Here is a 20,696-nt window from a genome sequence, read left to right on the forward strand (position 1 = left end):
TTTTCATATCAAGTATCGTTCGTGTATCATAAGATACACAAACACTTAAAACAATTTATAAAAAATTATAAATATACATATATATAAAGGGTATATTCATTATAAATTTTGAATATATTCAACTAATGACTAATTTATTCTTCACTAATGTAATAATATTTAACAAGCTAACTAAATAAATCAAACTAGCATGTGTTCATAACATACACATTCAAATTACTTAAATTCAAAAGTGATAATATATTACAAATGACCCTAAAAATAATAATTTATTTTCATCATATTCATCAAATTGCCTAAACAATCCCATCTAAGTCAACGCTATCATCATGTTTAAAATTTTGCAAATTTATTTCTTCATTAAAATTTTCTTCATCGTTATTCATCATTAACATTTTCTATCTCTTCTTGTTCTTTTTATTTTAATAATTTTTCTATAAATTTTTTTTTGGGCATTCTAGTTTTTTGGACTTATAACAATAACGATAAAAATAAAATAAATTTTAAAATACTAAAGTGAAAGGTAAGTGTGTACAGTGTAGTCCAATTGTAGGAGAGGGGGGAAAACTTATAAATATGTTATTTTAGTAGACTAAATTAAGTAAACTAATAATTTTTTTGCTAAAAACAAGTCTAACAACTTGTTAGATTCAAATAAAAGTACAAATTTTAACAAAAAATTTCATTTTAAAGCATTTGTCTATGTATCGTACAATACGTATGATTTTATAATATAATACGATTCATATGATACGCACACTGTATCGTATAATTCACGAGCATTACAATACACTGATATAATACAAAACTTTTTCCACACGATACGTATCGCGTATCGTACGATATTGACAACTATGATCAATTCTATAAAATCATGTATTAAATATAATTTTAAATAAAAATAAAAAATAAATCAAACTTAAACTTTTAATAAATGGGACAGTCATTGATTTTTAATAATTTTGTAAATTTGAACCTAGGATATATGGAGTAACGGAGAAAATGTGATCTAGCATAAATTATATTTACAATTATTATTTTTACGAAAATTTCCTATTAATTTTGTTGTTTTGGTGAAATTGAGCATGCCAAAAAGTATATTCCTCCTTTTCCTATATTTAAGCATAGATACACTCTCAAAATGTGTAATGTTTCACTTAAATTATCTCATAATCTCATGCATATGTATTGATACAATTAAAAATAAACAAAATCAAATGTATATTAAAATTCCTACATAAGTTAAATTCCTGAAGTATATTATATTTAGGTTCTGATAAAAGTCTATGAAAAATTCTTCTATTTGGTTTTTGATTATTGTGATTGCCTTAATTTATTAGTTCCAAATAGTCTACTAGTTTGATGATAAAGAGTAATCATCATAAATCGGATGCCATAAATTGAAATTTTATCATATCTATAAAAAATTAATAAAATTTTAATGTTTTATTTTTAAGTTATTATTTCTCATAGTTATTTTATCATATGCACTATGCCTTGTAGCATTAGAGTACTAGTTTTCAGTTTTATGTCATTTGTTCTTTCTCTAGCATCTCTTGAGTATCCATTAGTAACCATTTTGCTCAATCATATAGTTTATATTCTTTGGCTTGGTATCAAGTCAACATATTCACATAATTTTTTTTTTTAATTTTTATTTCTTGTAAATTATGTATTTAGGTTAAAATTAAAGTTCCTTGACCCAAACCAAGTACAAAATTTTTTATAAACTACTGATATAATGAGTGATTATTAGTAAGTGAAAAGTGTTATTAGTAGTGAACTCAGATGAAAACCAATAAAAATTTGCTACAACAATAGTTTATAAAAAGGTTGTAAAATATATTGTAACAGGAAGTATGTGAATTCACTTCTAGATTCCTTATTTGACATGTCTCTTACATCCAAATGAAAATAAGAAAGAATGGAAGGATCTTAAATAATAGAGAAACCCCAAAAATAATGCCATACAAAAGTGCAATCATACCTCCACTTCTATCAAACAATCAAATTGATTCATGCTTATCAATAGAGAGAGAGAGAGAGAGAGAGAGAGAGAGAGAGAGAGAGAGAGAGAGATATCAACAACTCTAATGTGGGTGAAAGAGGAAGGAACAAAATATTGGGAAATTTCATAGGCAGAAAAAAGAAAAAGAAATGGATTAATGAGAGCTATGCTCAACCAAATGATAACAACCATTTAAAAATCAACACAAAAGACTTGATTAGGACCCCTACATTTCCACCATTAATACATATATAACAAGCCTTAACATACAACAAACCCCCCCCCCCCCCCCCAAAGCACACACAATAATTACTACATTTCCAATAGTCAAGACTCAAAACACTACTCACAAAACAAACGCAAATTACTACACTTCTAAACAACCTAAAAACTTCCAGCTTTATGAGATGAATACTTACTTCGAAAGTACATTGATCATTACAGTACCATATCAAATGCAATTCTCAATTGATACCAATATATTACCGAGGACTAAGTAATTATCTCCCATCTTCCACAGATTTCGATACTTGGTATCCGATGCTATCATACTCAACAGTTGTACTAGTAGAACAACCAATGTCAACATCAACGTTGAAAGAGTGACTAGTTGCACTAAGCAAGTGCTCAGTCTTTTTTGCATAGACATCAATGTTTCCCAATGAATGTTTTTCCATAATTCTCAATCTCTCTAGCTCCGCTGCCACCTCTTTCATAGAAGGCCTATCCTCCCCTCTCAAATTTAGGCACCTTTTTGCAAGATTAGCAACTTCCTTCAGTTGCTCAATGTTAGCCTCATTGGCAATGTGATCTTCAAGAATTTGAAGTAGACGATCCTCTTTTATGGCAGAAACAAAAGATATTGCTAGATTTCTATCAATTTCTGGTCTATCAAAAGAAAGTGCCTTTTTACCTGTCAACAACTCTGCCATAACAACACCAAAGCTATATACATCACTTTTTTCTGTTAGTTGGCTAGTTTGCATGTATTCTGGATCCAGGTACCCCAAAGTTCCTTGCACCAAAGTGTTCAATTGCGTTTGATCAAGAGGAACTAGCCTTGAAGCTCCGAAGTCGGCCACTTTCGCTATGTAGTTATCATCCAATAGAATATTCGTAGTTTTTACATCTCTGTGTATAATTGGCATAGAAGCTGATGAATGCAAGTACGCAAGTGCTCCTGCAATTTCTATTGCAATTTTCAAACGTTTTTCCCATGAAAGTAAGGATGATAGGCTTTTATCATGAATGTGGTTAGAAAGAGTCCCATTTGTGATGAATTCATAAACTAGTAAGGGAACTTCTGTTTCCAAACAACAACCAAATAGCTTAACCACGTTCCTATGATTAATTTGGGTAAGCACAATCATTTCATTTATGAATTGCTCGATTTGGCTCTGATCACCAATTTTAGACTTCTTAATGGCAACCATTGTGTTATCTGATAATACTCCTTTATACACAGTTCCATAGCCTCCTTGACCAAGAACTCTACTTTCATCATAGTTGTTGGTGGCCTTCTTGAGCTCTTCTGTGGTAAAGATTTTGGTTGTCTCGACAGACATTTGGTGATTAGAGAGTTGTTGTTTTAATAGTAAGCCTCCATTTTGTTGGAAAAATTTTTCCTTGAGTTTGATGAGCTTTCTTCTTTTCAATCCCCAATATATCCAAGAATATCCCAAAAGCAGCACTAAGAGGATAAAAAGGCCTGCACACATTCAAACATGCATTTTGACCAAGTACAACGTTTTAAATTTATACTTTTGTTAATACTATTGCTTTTTTTTTTTTTTTTTAATATGGTAAACATAGTAAAATTCTAAATATTTATCATACATATCGTATGAAGATGATTCGACCAAGTTCATCTATAGCGTAGGTGGTGGCTGCCACATAAATATAAATCTCCTACGAGTGGCTCTAAAATCCGGCTCATGTATCAAAACTAAAAATATGGACAATTAAAAGAGATTGGTGAACCAAGTTTTGAATTGACATCCCTTTTTAAAACCACAATGGTCCTTTGTAAGTTTTTTGAGGGAAAGCAAACCTAGTTGAGGATAGTAAGAAGTAGACTACTGAGTTTTAGGTGTAGACACTTTAGGTTTAGATCTTTTGCGATAAAAGTCCTAACCAAAAAGAGTTTTAGGGTCCGTTTTGTTGAAAGGACAGAAAAAATTTTATTTTCTCTTATTGTGTTTGGTCGGGATGGTGGAAAAGTTGAGGAATTGAAAACTCTTTTATTTGATTGAGAAGAAAAGTGAAAGAATAGAAAATATAATTTATATAAATTGACTTATATGCCCTTATAAAAAAATTATTTAGTTAAAAAAAAACCAATAAAAAAAAAACAGTCACACCAAGTTTATTAAAACAAAGATCATGCCCAAAAAAAAAAAAAACCACAGCCAAGAAAACCAATCATGCCCAATTAAAAAACAAAAAAGCAAAACAACTACACCAAAAAAAAAAAAAAATTCATCCCAGTTAAAAAACAGAAAAGAAAGCAGGATTGCTGTTAGAAACAAAGGCCACGCCCACACCCAGTTAAAAACAAAATTTTTAAAAGAAATAGGAAACAAAGGCAGGTACCACACACAGTAGGCTTGAATGGGCATTTTTGTTCAAAAAGTTTTGCACAATTTTGTCTTCTATTTTCTCTCCAATTTGAGAGAAAACTCTTGGGCCACACCAAAATTCCCTCCCCCTTCCTCTTCCAATTTAACACCTCTTTCAACAATTTTTTCTCCTTTTGTTTCTCTCTTTTTTTTTTTCTTTTTTTTTCATCCTCTTATTTCACCTCTAATTAAACACACCTTTAATGTTTAAAATGATTGACAAAACTATAATGTTAGTGCGTTTTGAAGCTCGTATTCTGTTCAATAATAAATTGACAACTTGAGAGAGTGTTTTTTGATATGAAAAATGATAAAAGAGTTTATAATGAAAGTGTTTTGTAAAGAGGTTATAATAAAATTAAAGTGTTTTTTATTTTCATACTTAAACAGTTAAACCTTAAGCCAAAGAAAAAAAAGAAAAAAAAGACCTAATTGATGCAATTAATGACTAACATTTAGTATCATTTTTTTTAATCATCATGCCATGATGGTCAACAGTAGTTCTCTCTCCAAATAGAAAGACATAGAAAATAAGAGTATTACGCTAAATTACTTTACCCTATAGCTTAAAATTTTAACATTAGCAAGTTCTTTTTCAAACACCGTCATTTGCTTCCGTCTTTACTGGCAGAGAAAAAGATAATAAAGTTTATAAAAGGAAAAAGAAATAGAAAAAGGATAAGGATGATTTTGACAACGTGAGTTACGTAACCAAACATATATAGTAAGGGTATTCTAATATTAATAACCACGTTATCAATAAATTGTTTAAATTATAAGTTGTTATAATTTAAAATTATTCATAAAAGATAAGGGTAAAGATTATATAACAAATAATATATATGATTAATACAAAAATTGACATATTTATTTAGAGTAAAAAATTTGCAATTTAATAATTATATTTTTAAAATATATAATAATGTTTATTTTATTAAATAAGATTATAACCAATAAACATTACAATCAGTTTTGTTACTAAATTTGATACCTTTTAAGTTACTGCTGATGTTTTTTAATAGGAAAATATTCTAGCAATGGGTGTATGAATCTAGTATCTGCCCTCTCACACTAACTTATTATTGCACAGGATCTTGACCTGTGAGGAGAACTAATGGCGCAAATACAGACATACAATAAATATACTCACCAACTGCGAGGTAAATTGCGAGTGATGATTGGCCAGCTGATCGACCGGGGACACATACCCGTTCGGGTTCGTCCATATGGTATCCTTCAATGCACAAACAATCATAACTCCCGGGTTTATTAACACATTTTTGTTTGCTCGTGCAATTGTTGTTGTCTTTGACTTTACATTCATCAATATCTGTAGTGGAAAAGTTCATTTTAAAGTAAATAAGAACTAATTAATCCAAAAAATTAAAAACTGAGATCGAAAAAATATAATAAAAAAGCATTGACTGAAACGAAAATAAAAATATTACCTCTCAATAGTTATATTAGAGACTAAAATTGGTATACAACTTCTACATAGACCCACTATTATTATTATTATTATTATTAAATCATAATCTATCAGTTTAAACAAGTTAGAAAAAAATTGTGACAAATCTTATGTTATTAGGGTTTGTTTGGATAAAACTTATTTTGTTGAAACTGAAAATTGGAAACACTGTAACAAAATAATTTTTAAATGTGTGAATAGTATCATATGACCTATTTTTAATAAAAAAGTTACTGAAAAGTATAATTTATAGGTCCATAAACAGTACATGTATATACTGTTCACCATGTAAAATCAACATCTGCCGTTACTATTCAATAAACAGTACATGAACAGTAACCGTATTACTCCAAAACCCATTTGTAATAAAAAAAAATTACTAAAAAATATAATTTGTGAATCCATAAACAGTGCATTATAATACTGTTTATGGTGTAAAGTTAACATCTGCCGTTACTGTTTAATAAACAGTATATAAACAGGAACCGTATTACTCCAAAACGCGTGAAAAAAAAAAAAAAAAAAAAAAAAAAAGCGCAGCAAGACAGATGCAGACGCAGTTTTAGTGGTATCCAATGACGCACTAAAATAAGACTGCATATTATATTAGAAATTTGTCAAAAAGAAATGTTTTATTATTCTTGAAAAAATTGTTGTAAATAAGTAGTAAGTAAATTGAATACCTTGGCAACCATGGTCGAGGTATGGGTTCCCACGGTAACCCTTCTTGCACTCGCAACGGTACCCAGACCCGTACGGGGGATCAAAACATGTGCTATTCCCTCCACATATGTAATTCGATTTGTTCCGAACAAGTTCACACTTCTCACTACCAATTGTCCAATCAAGAACCACCGGAAGGGTATTATAGTTTCGCAGAGTGGTAAGATAATCTGAGGAGAAATTGAACTTGTCTTCTCGAATAATAAAGGCATAGCTGCATGGATTGAAATCCCAGACGGATACGTGGTTATCAAAGCTATTTGCTTCCACAGTAATATTTTTCAATCCTCCAGGAATATCCTGCTGGCAACACCCAATTCCAGAGCAAGACCCGTTGACTACATCACTTTTGTTTTCACATTGTGAGACACAAACAGAATAGAACCGTTTATCGTTCTTGAAACCCCTAAGGTACGCATAAGTATCACATCCAACGGACACGAACTTGTTTTTGGTGGGAGAAATGGTGAAAATCGGGTTAGTGGACCTTCGTTTCCGCCTGAGGTTACTCTCAGGATCGCCCGTCCTGTTGTAACAGTCAATGTCGTTATCCATCATGATCTCAATCTGGCCTTCTTGGACGGAAATGTTTGTAACAAGGAAATCTCCAGTCCTTGTAACGAGGAAATCTCCAGTCATTGGTTGAGGTTTCTCCAACGAGTTGTCACAAAATATTAAAAATTTTGTAGATCCCTTGGTTTCGTTCAGGTAACAACCTTCAGTTAAGCCAAACGGATATGGAATTCGTAGGTCTCCACATCTGTCGGGGCAATTAGGCAGGGCTGATGGAAATTGTGTATCTGTGGCTGCCACCATGACTGATGATATCACACCAACCCAGGTGAGTTGCACGAGAATCCTATTGAGACCCATAGCACCACTATTTCTGAGGAGAGTGTTTAGTGTGTGGAGAACTTCAGAGATGCTGGACTTTTTAAAAGCAGACTGAAAGACCCAACAATTATTGCATGTATATTTGTGTCTACAGCTTTACAGCTATAATTGTCTTACAGCTTTACAGCTATAATTGTCTGTGCAAGTGTTGCATAAGGTACACTTTCATAAGGTCTCAGACATGTTAGAGTCTAACTCAGTCAGGGTACGTGTGTGGCTGAGAGTAAGCAAGGAAAAAAAAAATTTACACAGTAAGACCATTCAAATACGGCATCTTTTTCTTTTTCTTAAATGCTAGACAGCTTAGACAAGACTTGAGCGAGACTATTTAGACTTTAAGACTGGCACAGCTAACATTTTTTAATTTTTGAAAGACGTAATATATTTTTGAATTTTACTCGTATGTATTCTGATGGCACGTAATAATAAACTAATTTTGAAAAAAATTTATCGAAAATTAAAAAATTTTGACAATTTTTAATAAATTATTTTTAAAAATAGATTTGTCCAAAAATGGATTTGTTAATATATGTCCTAAAGACATATATTAACCGGACCCATATTTTTTTGGCTTCTTTGGTCAATTCTCCAAACTTTCCCCAGTCTCAAAGCACTCTCTAAACTCTGAATTTGTGTGAGTTGTATTTGGATGCAAATCTTCTCTCACAGTATGATAATGGAAGAGAGAAAGAGAAGAAACTATAATAATTTTTCACTAAGAATGAGTAGTTCTCTCTTTCTAAAATATGATTGTGTGTTATAGAAAACCTATCTAGGATTTTTTTCTCTGAATAACCTCCTTATAATTTGTGGGTAATGAGGGTATATATAGCAGGGGTGAAAAGTAAGAAAGTCACACTTAAAAATTCTCTAGGCAAAATATTTCGCGACTATCTCGCGAGAAGGCCTTACCCGCGAGACACTTACGAAATCCTCAGGCTGGTATGACTCTTCAGCTTTTAGCATGTACTTCTCACGTGGCTTTTTCGCAGGTTAGCTTCTAACGAAATACTCTCGAAATCCACTTATTCTTCAATTCATGCTCGATTCTTCACCCGTTTAATACTAAATCTAATACAATAAAATCTCACAAAATATAAGGAAATAAATTAAAACAATTATAACACTTTTTGTCATGAAATAAAGCCAACATAAAACATAATTGTAAATCATAACTTTACAACAATGTGTAGAAGGGCCAAAGACCTAAGGCCAAGATAGGCCTTCACAAAACAAGAATAAAACGAACTCAAGGAATTTCAATGGTCAATTTCACCCGGTCAATTATATGATTCTTTTTTTTTTTTTCTCCACCATGCCGATTATATGATTCGTTCTTTTTTTGTCAATTCCCCAAAGTTTCCCAAGTTCTAAAACACTCTCTACACTTTGAATAGGTGTAAGTTGTGTTTGGGTACAAATCTCCTTTCAAGGTATGATGAAGGAAAGAAAAGAGGCTATAATGATTTCTAACTAAGGATGAGTAGCTCTTTCTATAAAAGATGGGTGCGTGTTGTAGAAAACCTATTTAGGGTTTTTCTCTCTGAATGGTCTCATTACAATTTGTGGGTAATAAGGATATATATAGTATGGATGAAGAGTAAGAAAGTCACACCTAAAAATCCTTTAGACAGAATGTTTCGCGACTATCTCGCGGGAAGGCCTTACCCACGAGACACTCGCGAAATCCTCTAGGCTAGCATGACTCTTTAGTTTCCAACATGTACTTCTCACGTGGCTCTTTTGTAGGTTAGCTTCTAGCGAGACACTCGCGAAATCTATTGATTTTTTAATTCATACTAAATTATTTACCAACTTAATACTAAACCTAAAACAATAAAATCAAACAAAATACAAGGAAATAAATTAAAGCAATTACAACACTTTTTGTCATAGAATAAAGTCAACATAAAATATAATTGTAAATCACAACTTTACAACAATATACAGAAGGGCCAAAGACCTAAGGCCAAGATAGGCCTTGACAAAACAAGAATAAAACGAACTCAAGGAATTTCAATGGTCAATTTCACCCAGCCGATTATATGATTCGTTTTTTTTTTTTTTTCTCCACCATGCCGATTATATGGTTCTTTTTTCTTTTTCTTTTTTTTTTTTCATGTATAGAAAATCGGTGGGCTTGGTTCCATCTACTTTCTGAGTAATTACCCTTAATTTGTTTCCAAATGAAAGAAGAGGAATTTGTCCACTCTTCTGTTGAATCTGTAACTCTAGCTGGGAACATGGTACTTTACAGCAACCAAAATCAAGTGAAAATCTTACTCGAACGGTGTTGGTGAAAAGGAAAGTTACCTACTTCTCTTTTCTTACATCAACGGATCAACCTAAAATCAAAGCTTAGATGGCCTACGGAAGTGTGCCAAGCTCACAAACAGCAATTTCTTAAGCTTTTTATTGGGTGTTCTAACCATAATCTTTCTTTCCAAACTACAATTTCTATCTTATCCGCATATGCATAGGCTTAGTCCATGATAAAGTTGGAACCTTCTTCATTAATTTGGTATTTTTCCAACATTTGGGTGGGTGGGGGGGGGGGGGGGGGGTGTGGGGTTTGGCATGGTTGAGAATTTTCTATAATTCCTAGAACTAGTGGGAAGTGGAAAATAGAGAAGAACATGAAGAGAATATTTACACAAGACAAAGTTTTATGTGATTCAGCAATATACCTACATCAATGGACTCATAGCAAATTTTACTATGTCAGATAATTCTGAAGCAACTATATGTAACTACAACTATATGTAACCACAACTATATGACAAAAAATTTTCTCAAGTCTCATTTAGAATTGTAACACTTTCGAGTTGAGTTGATTCCAAAAATTACACTCCACATAATGTAACTAGGGGTGTCAATTCGGGTTAGCGTGTCGAGTTCGTGTCATGTCGAAGTAGGGGTATTCGACTAAATGGCTCAACCCTAACTCGACCCATTTAATAATCGTGTCAGAATCCTTCAACCCTAACCCGATCTGTTAATAAGGCGGGTTGACCTGACCCAACCCATTTGACACGCTTAATAAACGAGTCGTGTTGGGTTGACACGAATGTAACACAATCCATTTCAACCTGCATAATATTAAATATAACATCCATCTAGAAATAATTTTTTTTACATCTCAAAAAGCAATGTATACACTTCAAGTCTTCAACCCACATTCAAAATAATATAGTTCAACAAAAATATAACATTCATCTAGAAATAAGTTATTTACACTCCAAAAGAAATGCATATACTTCAACCTAAATACAAAACAACAAAGTTTAATAAAAATAAAAATAACATAGTTCAACAAAAATATAATATTCTTGGAACTCGCCAAATGCTAAGTATCAATATTGAAAGAATTTGAGCAAACAGTAGACTAATCCTGACTATGACCATGATTATCATCCATAGATTCTTTGTTGATGTCCAAATTCATAACATCTTCCACAAACTCATCCAATTTCATTTGTGTAAGTTCTAAAAAAAAAAAAGTATTAGTAGTTCTAGAGTCTATAAAGTTTCAATTTCCAATTATATCCCTTGTAAATTTTTGTAATTACTTACTTTTCTTTTTAAATTTAAAATATATGTTGGATATAAAAGGTATTTGACAAATATAAAATAAAATAAATATTTATTTCTTATACGAGTTAAACAGGTTGTGTTAAGTGAGTCATTTCGGGTTGATAGAAATAAATTGGCGTGTCAAACGTATCTATTGCGGGTTACGCGAGTTGACCCGTATATGACCAATTTCTTATCATGTCGCTTTTGGGTTGACCCGTTTATGACCCAAACCCATTAAGGCCCAACCCTAACCTGAAAAAACCTGTGTCGGGTTCGTGTCGTGTTCACGGGTTGGGTCGAACATTGACACCCCTAAATGTAACATACCATAGTTGCCATGCTCTTTCTTTCCCTAGCTTAGAGTTTTTTATTTTTATAAAATAAATAAATAAATAAATAAAATCTAAGAGAAGTTGATGAGATAGCATTTAAAAAGAAATGGGTTGGGCTTCATTAAATGGCTAGTGCCAACCATCCCTTTGGGTTTGTGAAATTAATGGTTAATATATTATTATATCATGTTGCTTGGTTAGACGATTCAAACCCATTAGTTTAGAGTCCAAATTCAGTAAGGATGGGGAATAAAATTCATATTTTACATCATCTAATAAGAGATTACCACATCAGCATTTTACTTAAAATTCAATACATTTTATCATTCCTAATAACATCTCAATAAACTCCCAATTTGGTTGAATTTATGTATGGGTATTAAAATTGATTAAGTGTAGTTATGCTTATTCTTAAATATATGATTAGATGATGTGGCATATTAGGATTAAAAGGGTAAAGCATGGATTTTGCACTACCTCTTTACCGAATTTAATCTTATTAGTTTATTTGGATTCTTAAAGTTTTCATAGGCCTCTTTTTGGAAGAATTTATTTTTCATGGGCTTGGCTTCTACTCAAGCTAACCCTTTTTGTATAAATAAGAGCCACTTAAGAAGGTGTTCCAATGTATCAAAAAAAAAAAAAAAGAAGGTGTTCCAACTCCCACCCGTTTTGAAAGAGGAATCATGGGTCGTAAAGCCCAATAATCATTTGAACCAAGCATAACTTGGGTCCTCTAGTCCGAATAAGAAATGGTCTGTTTAGCCTGGATAGGATATGGGTCGTTTCGACCCGGCTTGGTTTTGCAAACGGAAAGGTTCGGCTATTGTTGGTCGTTTAACCCTATTTAGAGATTTATGATTATTTATTGGGCTTAACAACCAGTAATATAATGTTGAAGGTTCGTGGGCCTAAGGCCCATTTTATGGTTGGATTAGTTCCTATTCTTTTCTTCTTGGGCTTTACTTTTTTTCTTTAGAGCCTTTGTTTTTCTTCACATATCTGGTCCACCCATTTAAGTCTTGCCCCATGTGAGTTAATGTGGACAGGATATTAGTGTATAATGGACCGACAGTGATATTTGTAACCCCTCTCACATTATGATGGATTCTTGCAAGTGAGTTTTAAGAGAATTATTACATTAGTTTTGCAAATTATATTGTCTATTTTTGAAAAAGAATCTATTTTTCTATTTTATTTAATCCCCTTTTCAACACCTTCACATCTGACTCTCTATTCCATACTCTGTTTTATTTTAATATTCATTTTTCTTTCATATATTATTATTTTCGTTGTTGTTTTATTTTCAGCTTTCTGTTATGTTCTCAATAAACAAGTAGTGATTCAACCCAAATCCACGTCCAAATCAGACTAACAAATCAATCCAAGCTAAACACAACCAAATCAATCTGTTCAAAATTGAAAATATCCTACCCTTCCAATCTACAATATCAAACCCATTTGATTCCCTAACAAAACAATATTTTCACAACAATAAATAAATCATTGCCAATCAAAGCTAGGGCTAGTGATATAAAAATAAAAAATCATAGTAAATCACAAGCTTGTACTAATTCGTCAGCAAGTAGAGATATAGAGACAAGGAGATGCGAAGATAATGAGGCAATGCCTTGAAAAGAAGATCTAACTTAAGATTTGGAGACAATTAGTAATTTAATATTATATCAGAGCATGAGATCCTAAGTTCAATATATTTCTCAAAATGAATAAAAAAATGAACTAAAATCTTATTTTGCCTAATAGGTAAATGTGGGTGTCTTTTGAGGTTTTGTTGGGAAAATTTTGGGTCTTATACTATACTAGCACATTTGATGTGAATGTTTTTAATATTCTTTGGTATGCAATTGTACTGCCATTTTTAGTTTCCACTTGTGATTTTTCTTTGGTTAAAATACAAAACTAACCCTCTAAGTTTTACATTTTCTTATTTCAGTCATCTAAATTTCAGTTTTGTCATTTTAATCCTCTAAATTTCAAATATAGTCATTTCAGTCCTCTGTTAAGCATCTGTTAAGTACTACCAATTAACTAACCAAAACAATGTCGTCTTTGGATTATTTATTTATTTAAATTTCTTAATTTTAAAAAACTGAAAAACGTTAATTAAAAAAAGAAACTAAGGTGAAAAAAAAGAAAAAAAAAAGGAACGATGTCATTCCCTGCCCACTGAAAAACAAAATAAATCCCCACCCTACCGATACAAAGGAGCAGACGCCGGCCACTTCGAGTTTGAGCAATGGGAGGAAGGGCACGTTGTAGCAGCGGAGGGGGACCCCAGTTAGAGGAGGAGATCAGGTGGAGAATTCTAAGCCACTTGAGTAGCATAGGTTCAAGAATCCGTCGTTGTTTAAGAGTTTGGATTGTGGGAATGGTGTTAGTGTTGTTGATAAGAAGATAGGTGGAATGGGATCTGGGATGGTTGTTAAGGCATTGCAGAATTCAATGATGGTTGATGAGGGTAGAAGGGCTTCTTTTGATGGTAGATTGAGTTTGGATTTGGGCAAATGCTGAGTTATTGAAAGTTTCTCAGCAAAATCCAGATGCCAATTCAGTCAATAAGTGTTCTGTGCCTTCTGATCTTACTGCATCTGAGTATGTCCACTGGTAGCACTTCGGGAGTGCAAGATGTTGGTGGGGTTGTTGCCAAGGGAAAGCCCTCAGTGTTCTAGCAAAGTTTGGTCAGTCAAAAAAGTTTGTTAGTGATAGCCCAGTAAACCCACTCTCGTTCCCCTTAGTTTCTTCTTCTTTTTTTTTTTTTTTTTTTTTTTTTTTTTGTAATTAATGTTTTTCAGTTTTTTTAATTAAGGATTAGAATGTCAGTTTTGCATTCTAACTTTTTTTTCTTATAAAGAACCGTGATAATGAATTTTAGTACTTCCTTCTAATTAAATCGTCTAGATGATGAAGATAATTTGCAAGTACCAGAGGAGTTCGGAACTTTGGATCAGGAAGCTCCCACTCCAGAAGTTGGCCCGTGAGACTTCTTAGGATTTCAAGACCTCACAACGCCGGTTTGGAAGAGGTGTTTGAGTAATGTTGTTTGGGTGTTTTTGTTATATGTTTGGGTGAAAAAGTGTGTAATGTTTGTAGGGACACTATTTGCGTTAAACCACAGTAGGATTGGGTTCGCACGTAAATGGACCCATACAATATCATTTGTAGAGAGTGGGATCGAAAGGCTAAGTCATGTTTACTCGGCTGTGGTTTTGTTAAATTGTTCATGCATGATTTAGAGGTGTTCACCCATTCTTCTCCTTTTCTCTGGAAGGATCCCCCTCTTTAGGTTGCATATTTTCCTTTTATATTGGCCTGCCTTCAATTTCCTTCGTCCACGTGTAGGGTCAACATTTCCAAGACTGATACTTGTCCCATCAGTCCCAGACCTAAGTCGTTGAGAGTTGTTGATAAAGTTAATGGGTAAGGCTCTGCTAGGCACAGAGATATGCACGGGGAAGGTGGCAGAGGAAGCTTTTCTTAGATATTTTGGATTTCCCTTTAAGCACGTCCTTTTACCTTTCTGCCCTTATTCTTGAGTCAGCCGAGGACTACACTGTCCTCGGCTGCTTCTCCGGGCCAATTTGGGCCATACTATTCTTGAACTCTGGCCATGACCCTTTTTCGGCTTAGACCTTTGGGCCCTTCATCAGCGAATGGGCCTGGCCCGTCAATTGTTGGTCCCCACAATGTTGTTTACACTTCTTACAGTCATAAATATTTTGCATTTTGGCTAAATCTTCAGAGAGTTTAGGATAATGGTGGAAATTTTTTGATTTATTTACTTTTTGTAAAGCTTGAATAAGTGATGAGATTTAAATGTAAAGTTCGTGAACATTTTGCCTAAACCGTTTTGTTGAATATTTTTCTTTAAATGTTTCTCCCCCCCCCCCCCCCCCCCCCCCCCCCCCCCCCCCCCCCCCTCCCCCCCCCCCCCCCCCCCCCCCCCCCCCCCAAAAGCTATTAACTTCTGCTTAAACTGTTTTTGCTGCTTTTTACCCTAACACGTTTCTTCTACATTAGATATGGAACCTAAATGATATGTCATGTAAGGGAGACGATGAAGCTCCTCATTCCATTCCCTTATCCCATTTCCGGCTTTGGTTGGTGCAATAGCCAATAGCTATTATATTCAATTTTCATTTTTCCCTAAAAAATGGTAAAAAAAAATATATATATATATATATATATTGTGGTTGTCAGTTATTCTTGATAGTAACAACAATTTTATATATATATATATATCTTGGCTTTGCAGTCTCAACAATTTTGCTTTCCTTAGCAACTACACTCACAGTTGTAGCAAATGTTCAAATTATCGCTTCATTAAATTTTGTATAGTTTAAATTTCTTAGTGACCACCCTAAAAAAATTTCTTGAGTTGCCACTGATTGCACCATGCAATTACCATCATCATGTAAGTTGTTAAAATTAATAGAACTAGCCGCGAACCCGCGCGTTGTGCGTGATAATTATTTTTATAATAGTTTTATTAATATATATATATATATATAATTTAAACTAATCTAATAATGAGTAATGTATTTCGTAATTATATTTTTATTTATTATAGGAACAATCATAAATGTAATATAGGAACAATCCAAAACACTAAAAAAACGTAAACTAAAAAAAATTAATAAAACTTAACAATGATTAATTGAACCAATAGTACGATAAATTTTTGTTTTTGATAATCTATTAAGGTTATTTTCTTTGTAGAAATTATAATTTCGGCCGCCCAAAACATATTATCAAATAAACCATTATTAGCAAAATCTAAGAATTAAATTTCTATACATGCATTGTTATAAAATAATAATAATAAAAATAAAATTGCAAAAGTTAAAATTTGTTACTTATCCGATTATTTTCGTTTGGCTAACCTTTGCTTTTCTTTAAATAAATGGCATTATAGAGTACTTCTAATACAACTATTAAGCGTACTTTGTCCACCACAAAGAATTAAAAAATAAACAAAAATTAATAAAGTCTCATAGTTTAACATCTAAATTGAGCACTATAAAAAATCATGCTATGTAACAAAATAAATACCAAATTATTCAAATCATGTTATGTAATAGAATAATATTATATTTTTATATGCTATATTTAATTCTTTAGAACACAATAGGATAACATTTAACAATAAAAAAAAAAAAAAAACCCAACAACAACAACAACAATTTAAAAAACAAAACTAAATCGCATTAACCCAAAATAGAGTTTTAAAGAATATAAAAAATTATCAACCTAAAGTAGAGATGCAAGAAAAATAAAAAAAAATCCACCAAAAAATTTAGAGAGAGAGAGAGAGAGAGGGAACCTTTTTTTTTCTTGTGAGGGAAAACTATGCATAGAATAGAAGAGATAGTGACAAATTTATAGTAAGAGGGTGTGAATAAGAAGAGACAAAAATAAAGGAAGATGAAGGGAAAGAGGAAGAATGATATTAATGTAGATTGTAGAGGGTAGTGGGGAGACGAAAAGGTAAGGGAGGGAGAAATATTGAAGTAGTGGGGAGATGAAATGGTAAGGAAAAGAGAAAGGTTGGAGAAGTGTAAATATTTTAAAAAATAAATGTTAAAAACAATTATAAGAAAATTGAAAAAAAAAAAAAAAAAAAAAACCTAAAGCTTGAAAGGCTTCAACGTTTTTTTTTTTTTTTTTTTTTTCCTTTAAAATGAAAAGGCTCACACAAAACCTTAAACCTGAACTGAAAAGGTTTTGAATTGGGCTTGATAGTAGAACTAAATAAATAAGAGGTGGACTGGATTAATTATACATATTTATTATAGGGTGATAGTGGGAGTAAATAAATAAGTAGTGGGCTGCATTTATAAGGTTAAAACTGTAAAAACCATTTTAAAATTGTAGAACAAATTATATTTAAAAAAAAGAAAGAAAAAAAGAATGAAGTGACAGCTAATGTGGCGCAACGTGAGAGCAGCAGCATTAAACACTACGTTTCAGCTTTTAGTAATATATAGATATAGATTATTTTATTTTATTTTTCATAAAAATTTTAACTGTTTCACCTTTTTACTTTTTTTACCCCATTAATTTCTACACCTCAAATCACATGTGGTAGTAATTGCACGGTGCAGATCTCAATCCCCTATTTCTAGATTAGATACTGGTTGAGAGTGAAGGCATGGCCAACATGGTGAAGACATGGTGTCTATAAACTATAATAAATAAAAATAAGAATATGTGGCATTTTGGGTAGGCATAGGGCCTCACATAGAAAAACAGTATGTAAGCGACTAAATTTCTCGGTTCGAAATAAATCAAACAAGTAAAATAGTTTCACAAATGTGAATTTGTATTGATGATTGTGTGGTACAATTCTCTGTAATTACAAAAGAGTTATCCTCTGATTCGATCTCCTTAAAAGACTTGTTGATTGGATTTGTAGTAATGTGATTTTGATTCGAACACCCAATGTACTTCAATTTCGTTGAAGAATGGATTGAAGATCTTTGGAACAGAATTACAATGAATCTCTGGCTATGAGCTTGTTGGAAATCCTTTGTTCTTTATGTTCTTCGTGTTCTTCGTGTTCTTCGTGTGTTCTTCGTGTGTTCTTCGTGTGTTCTTCGTCTTCGAAGGTTTGTTGTGGAAGTTCTCCGGGGCTTTAGAGGCTTGAATCCGTGGAGCTTCACTGATTTGTGGTTGTTTGAGGTTTCTGGAGGCTTTTGAGCTTGATTCCAGTGAACTTTGAGATCTAGGCAGATAGTTTGGATGATTCTGCTTTGAATGTTCTTTGTATTTGAAGATTTGTGGTGGAAGTTCTTCAAGGTTTTGGAGGCTTGAATCCGTAGAACTTCACTGATTTGTGATTTGATGATGTTTTCGGACCTTTGAGCTTGATTCCCGCAAACTTTTGGATCTAGGCAGATGGTTTGGATGATTCTGCTTCGAATGTTCTTCGATTTTGGGGTTGAAGTTCTTGAAGTTCCTGGAGGCTTCAGGGCTTGATTCCAGCAGAGCTTTTTCACTTCTGAATCCTGGTCACCTCCTGGTTTCTTGGTCTCCTCCAGCCCCCTTCCAGCTCCCCCCAAATGCCTTAGGAAGGCTTCTATTTATAGGAGTTTGGGGGTGGGTGAGCGACACGTGGCGGAGTCTGATTGGTGACACATGTCACAGCCTGATTGGTCCGCTTATGTCATCGCTTACACGTGCGAGGTTGCTTGTGTCATCGCTTACACGTGCGAAGCTGTTTGTGTCATCGCTTACACGTGCGAAGCTGTTTATGTCATCGCTTACACATGCGCTGATGTGTGATTGGTTTTTGCATGACACTTGGCAAATTTCTGTTGGCTTCTGAATAGTGATAGCAAAACCTAGCAGTAGTACGTGGTGCTTTGTAATTGGCTGTATTTTGTGGACTTTGTAATGTGACGTGTCAGCTTGTGATAGGTCGGGAATTTTCCCTCTCTACACAGTAGTAGTCACAAAAGTTTTTTAGCAAAAGAGAAAGTCTATAGACATTTTAAATAAAATGATAAAAATTTCGCACCTAGTTAATGTAGCAAATTGTTGATGGTAGATAAAAAGTGATGTAAGTAATGAGTCAAGATAAAAATCAGTAAAAATTTACCAACTGAACTATTGTAAAAAATATTGTAATTTTTTTAATGTTTATATTATTGCTCTTAGCACAAAGTATCGCACGCATTCACAATTTTACTAAAAAGTTATAAGGACCCAAAATATTGAAAGTTAAATTTTAAGTTAAAGTGGAAATGGAACTTTATCATTAAGAGTTTTTAGTGCACTGTTTAAAAGAAATAAATGATTTGACGTAAATGTCTATACTTATTTTTCAAAAATGCACTAAATGTGTACCCATTTGAGAGAGAGAGAGAGAGAGGAATTAATATTATTTGTTAGGGTAAGAAAATGTGTTAAAAAATTTAGTACACTAATAAGTAAATTTGAATTGTATTAAAGGAGTCATGTTAAGGTTCAGTTTGGGTCAGAACCCTCACTAGAGAAGTTGTGTCAAACAATAAATCAAATTGAAGGCCTAAAGTCTTAATTACCTAATGATTTCCTAAACAAAACTAATCTTTGTTGCACAAATTGAGAGGAGAGAGATTGCTGTGTCAAGATTTCGCTAAGAACAAATCTTCTTATGCCTAAATTATTTTAAATTCCTTAGAATGTTTTTCCTTCTGTGATAATTTCTAGAGTTTCTTCTTGAGAGGTTTTTTGTTGAACTTAAGTAGCAAAATCCATCTTTATGATTTGATTTATAAATTACAAAAACAGTGGTATGATCTATTCACATTGGCTCGTCCAATTACAAACTTACAACTTCTTGTCACTAATCTATAAATGGGGGATTGAAATTTGAGCCTTATAAATTGAATGGTTTCCGCTAAAAATCGGTTTTGGTATAGCTTTATAGGTATGATGCCCTCTAAGTTTTCTATTTGTGGCTCCTAAACTCTCGATTTTAATTATTATTATTTTAATTTGATAGTAATTTGATAGTTGGCAAATGATGGATTTGAACTCTGAATGTTTTTTTAAAAGATCAGGCCAACCAATTATGCTACACTGCAACACACCTAGTAGACAGACACCAAACATTGATTTTGATATCATTAAAGCCAGCCTCATTGGTGGGTCTATAATGCGTGTACCCTCCATGTTGAGATTTTCTGACTCATGTATATATCCTTAAGGTCACATGCGAAACAGAAACTTGTCCAGCTATTGAAGGATCTAGCTAGGGTGAGCATGTGCACTAGTTGGCCGACGAGGAACTAGGACTTTAATCATTTGGGTGTGGAAGTAAGTTAAAAGAAAATATAACTAGGAAGACAGACTCCTTATGTTCTATGCCTGATTGGGTCATTGCTACTAAAATAACAGTAATGAAAATTCAAATTCTTAATACGTATATGTTGACTTTTGTAGTGACTAATTAGAGCCCATGACATAGGTTATCTGAAAGACCCAAATTTTCTGCTAGTTCACTAATTGGATTCCAAAAGAAAAGATGAATTTTATACGAGTTGTAGTGATCAGCATCACCACATGGACTGAGC

General features: G+C 32.9%; 1 protein-coding gene across 1 annotated transcript in view; it reads right to left on the minus strand.

Annotated features, from left to right (window-relative positions):
• LOC126700553 (wall-associated receptor kinase 1-like) overlaps positions 1–7,770 on the minus strand; it is a 52,735-nt gene extending 44,965 nt beyond the window's left edge. The window contains exons 1-3 of the mRNA XM_050398744.1: positions 6,778–7,770; positions 5,777–5,956; positions 2,922–3,716 (exon numbers count right to left, since the gene is read on the minus strand). Coding sequence (XP_050254701.1) covers positions 2,922–3,716; positions 5,777–5,956; positions 6,778–7,690 — 1,888 coding nt within the window. The 5' untranslated portion in view covers positions 7,691–7,770. The remainder of the gene's footprint in view (positions 1–2,921; positions 3,717–5,776; positions 5,957–6,777) is intronic.
• Between the last annotated feature and the right edge of the window lie 12,926 nt (positions 7,771–20,696).

This window comes from Quercus robur, chromosome 9 (assembly GCF_932294415.1).
Source record: "Quercus robur chromosome 9, dhQueRobu3.1, whole genome shotgun sequence".
NCBI classification, from domain to species: Eukaryota; Viridiplantae; Streptophyta; class Magnoliopsida; order Fagales; family Fagaceae; genus Quercus; species Quercus robur.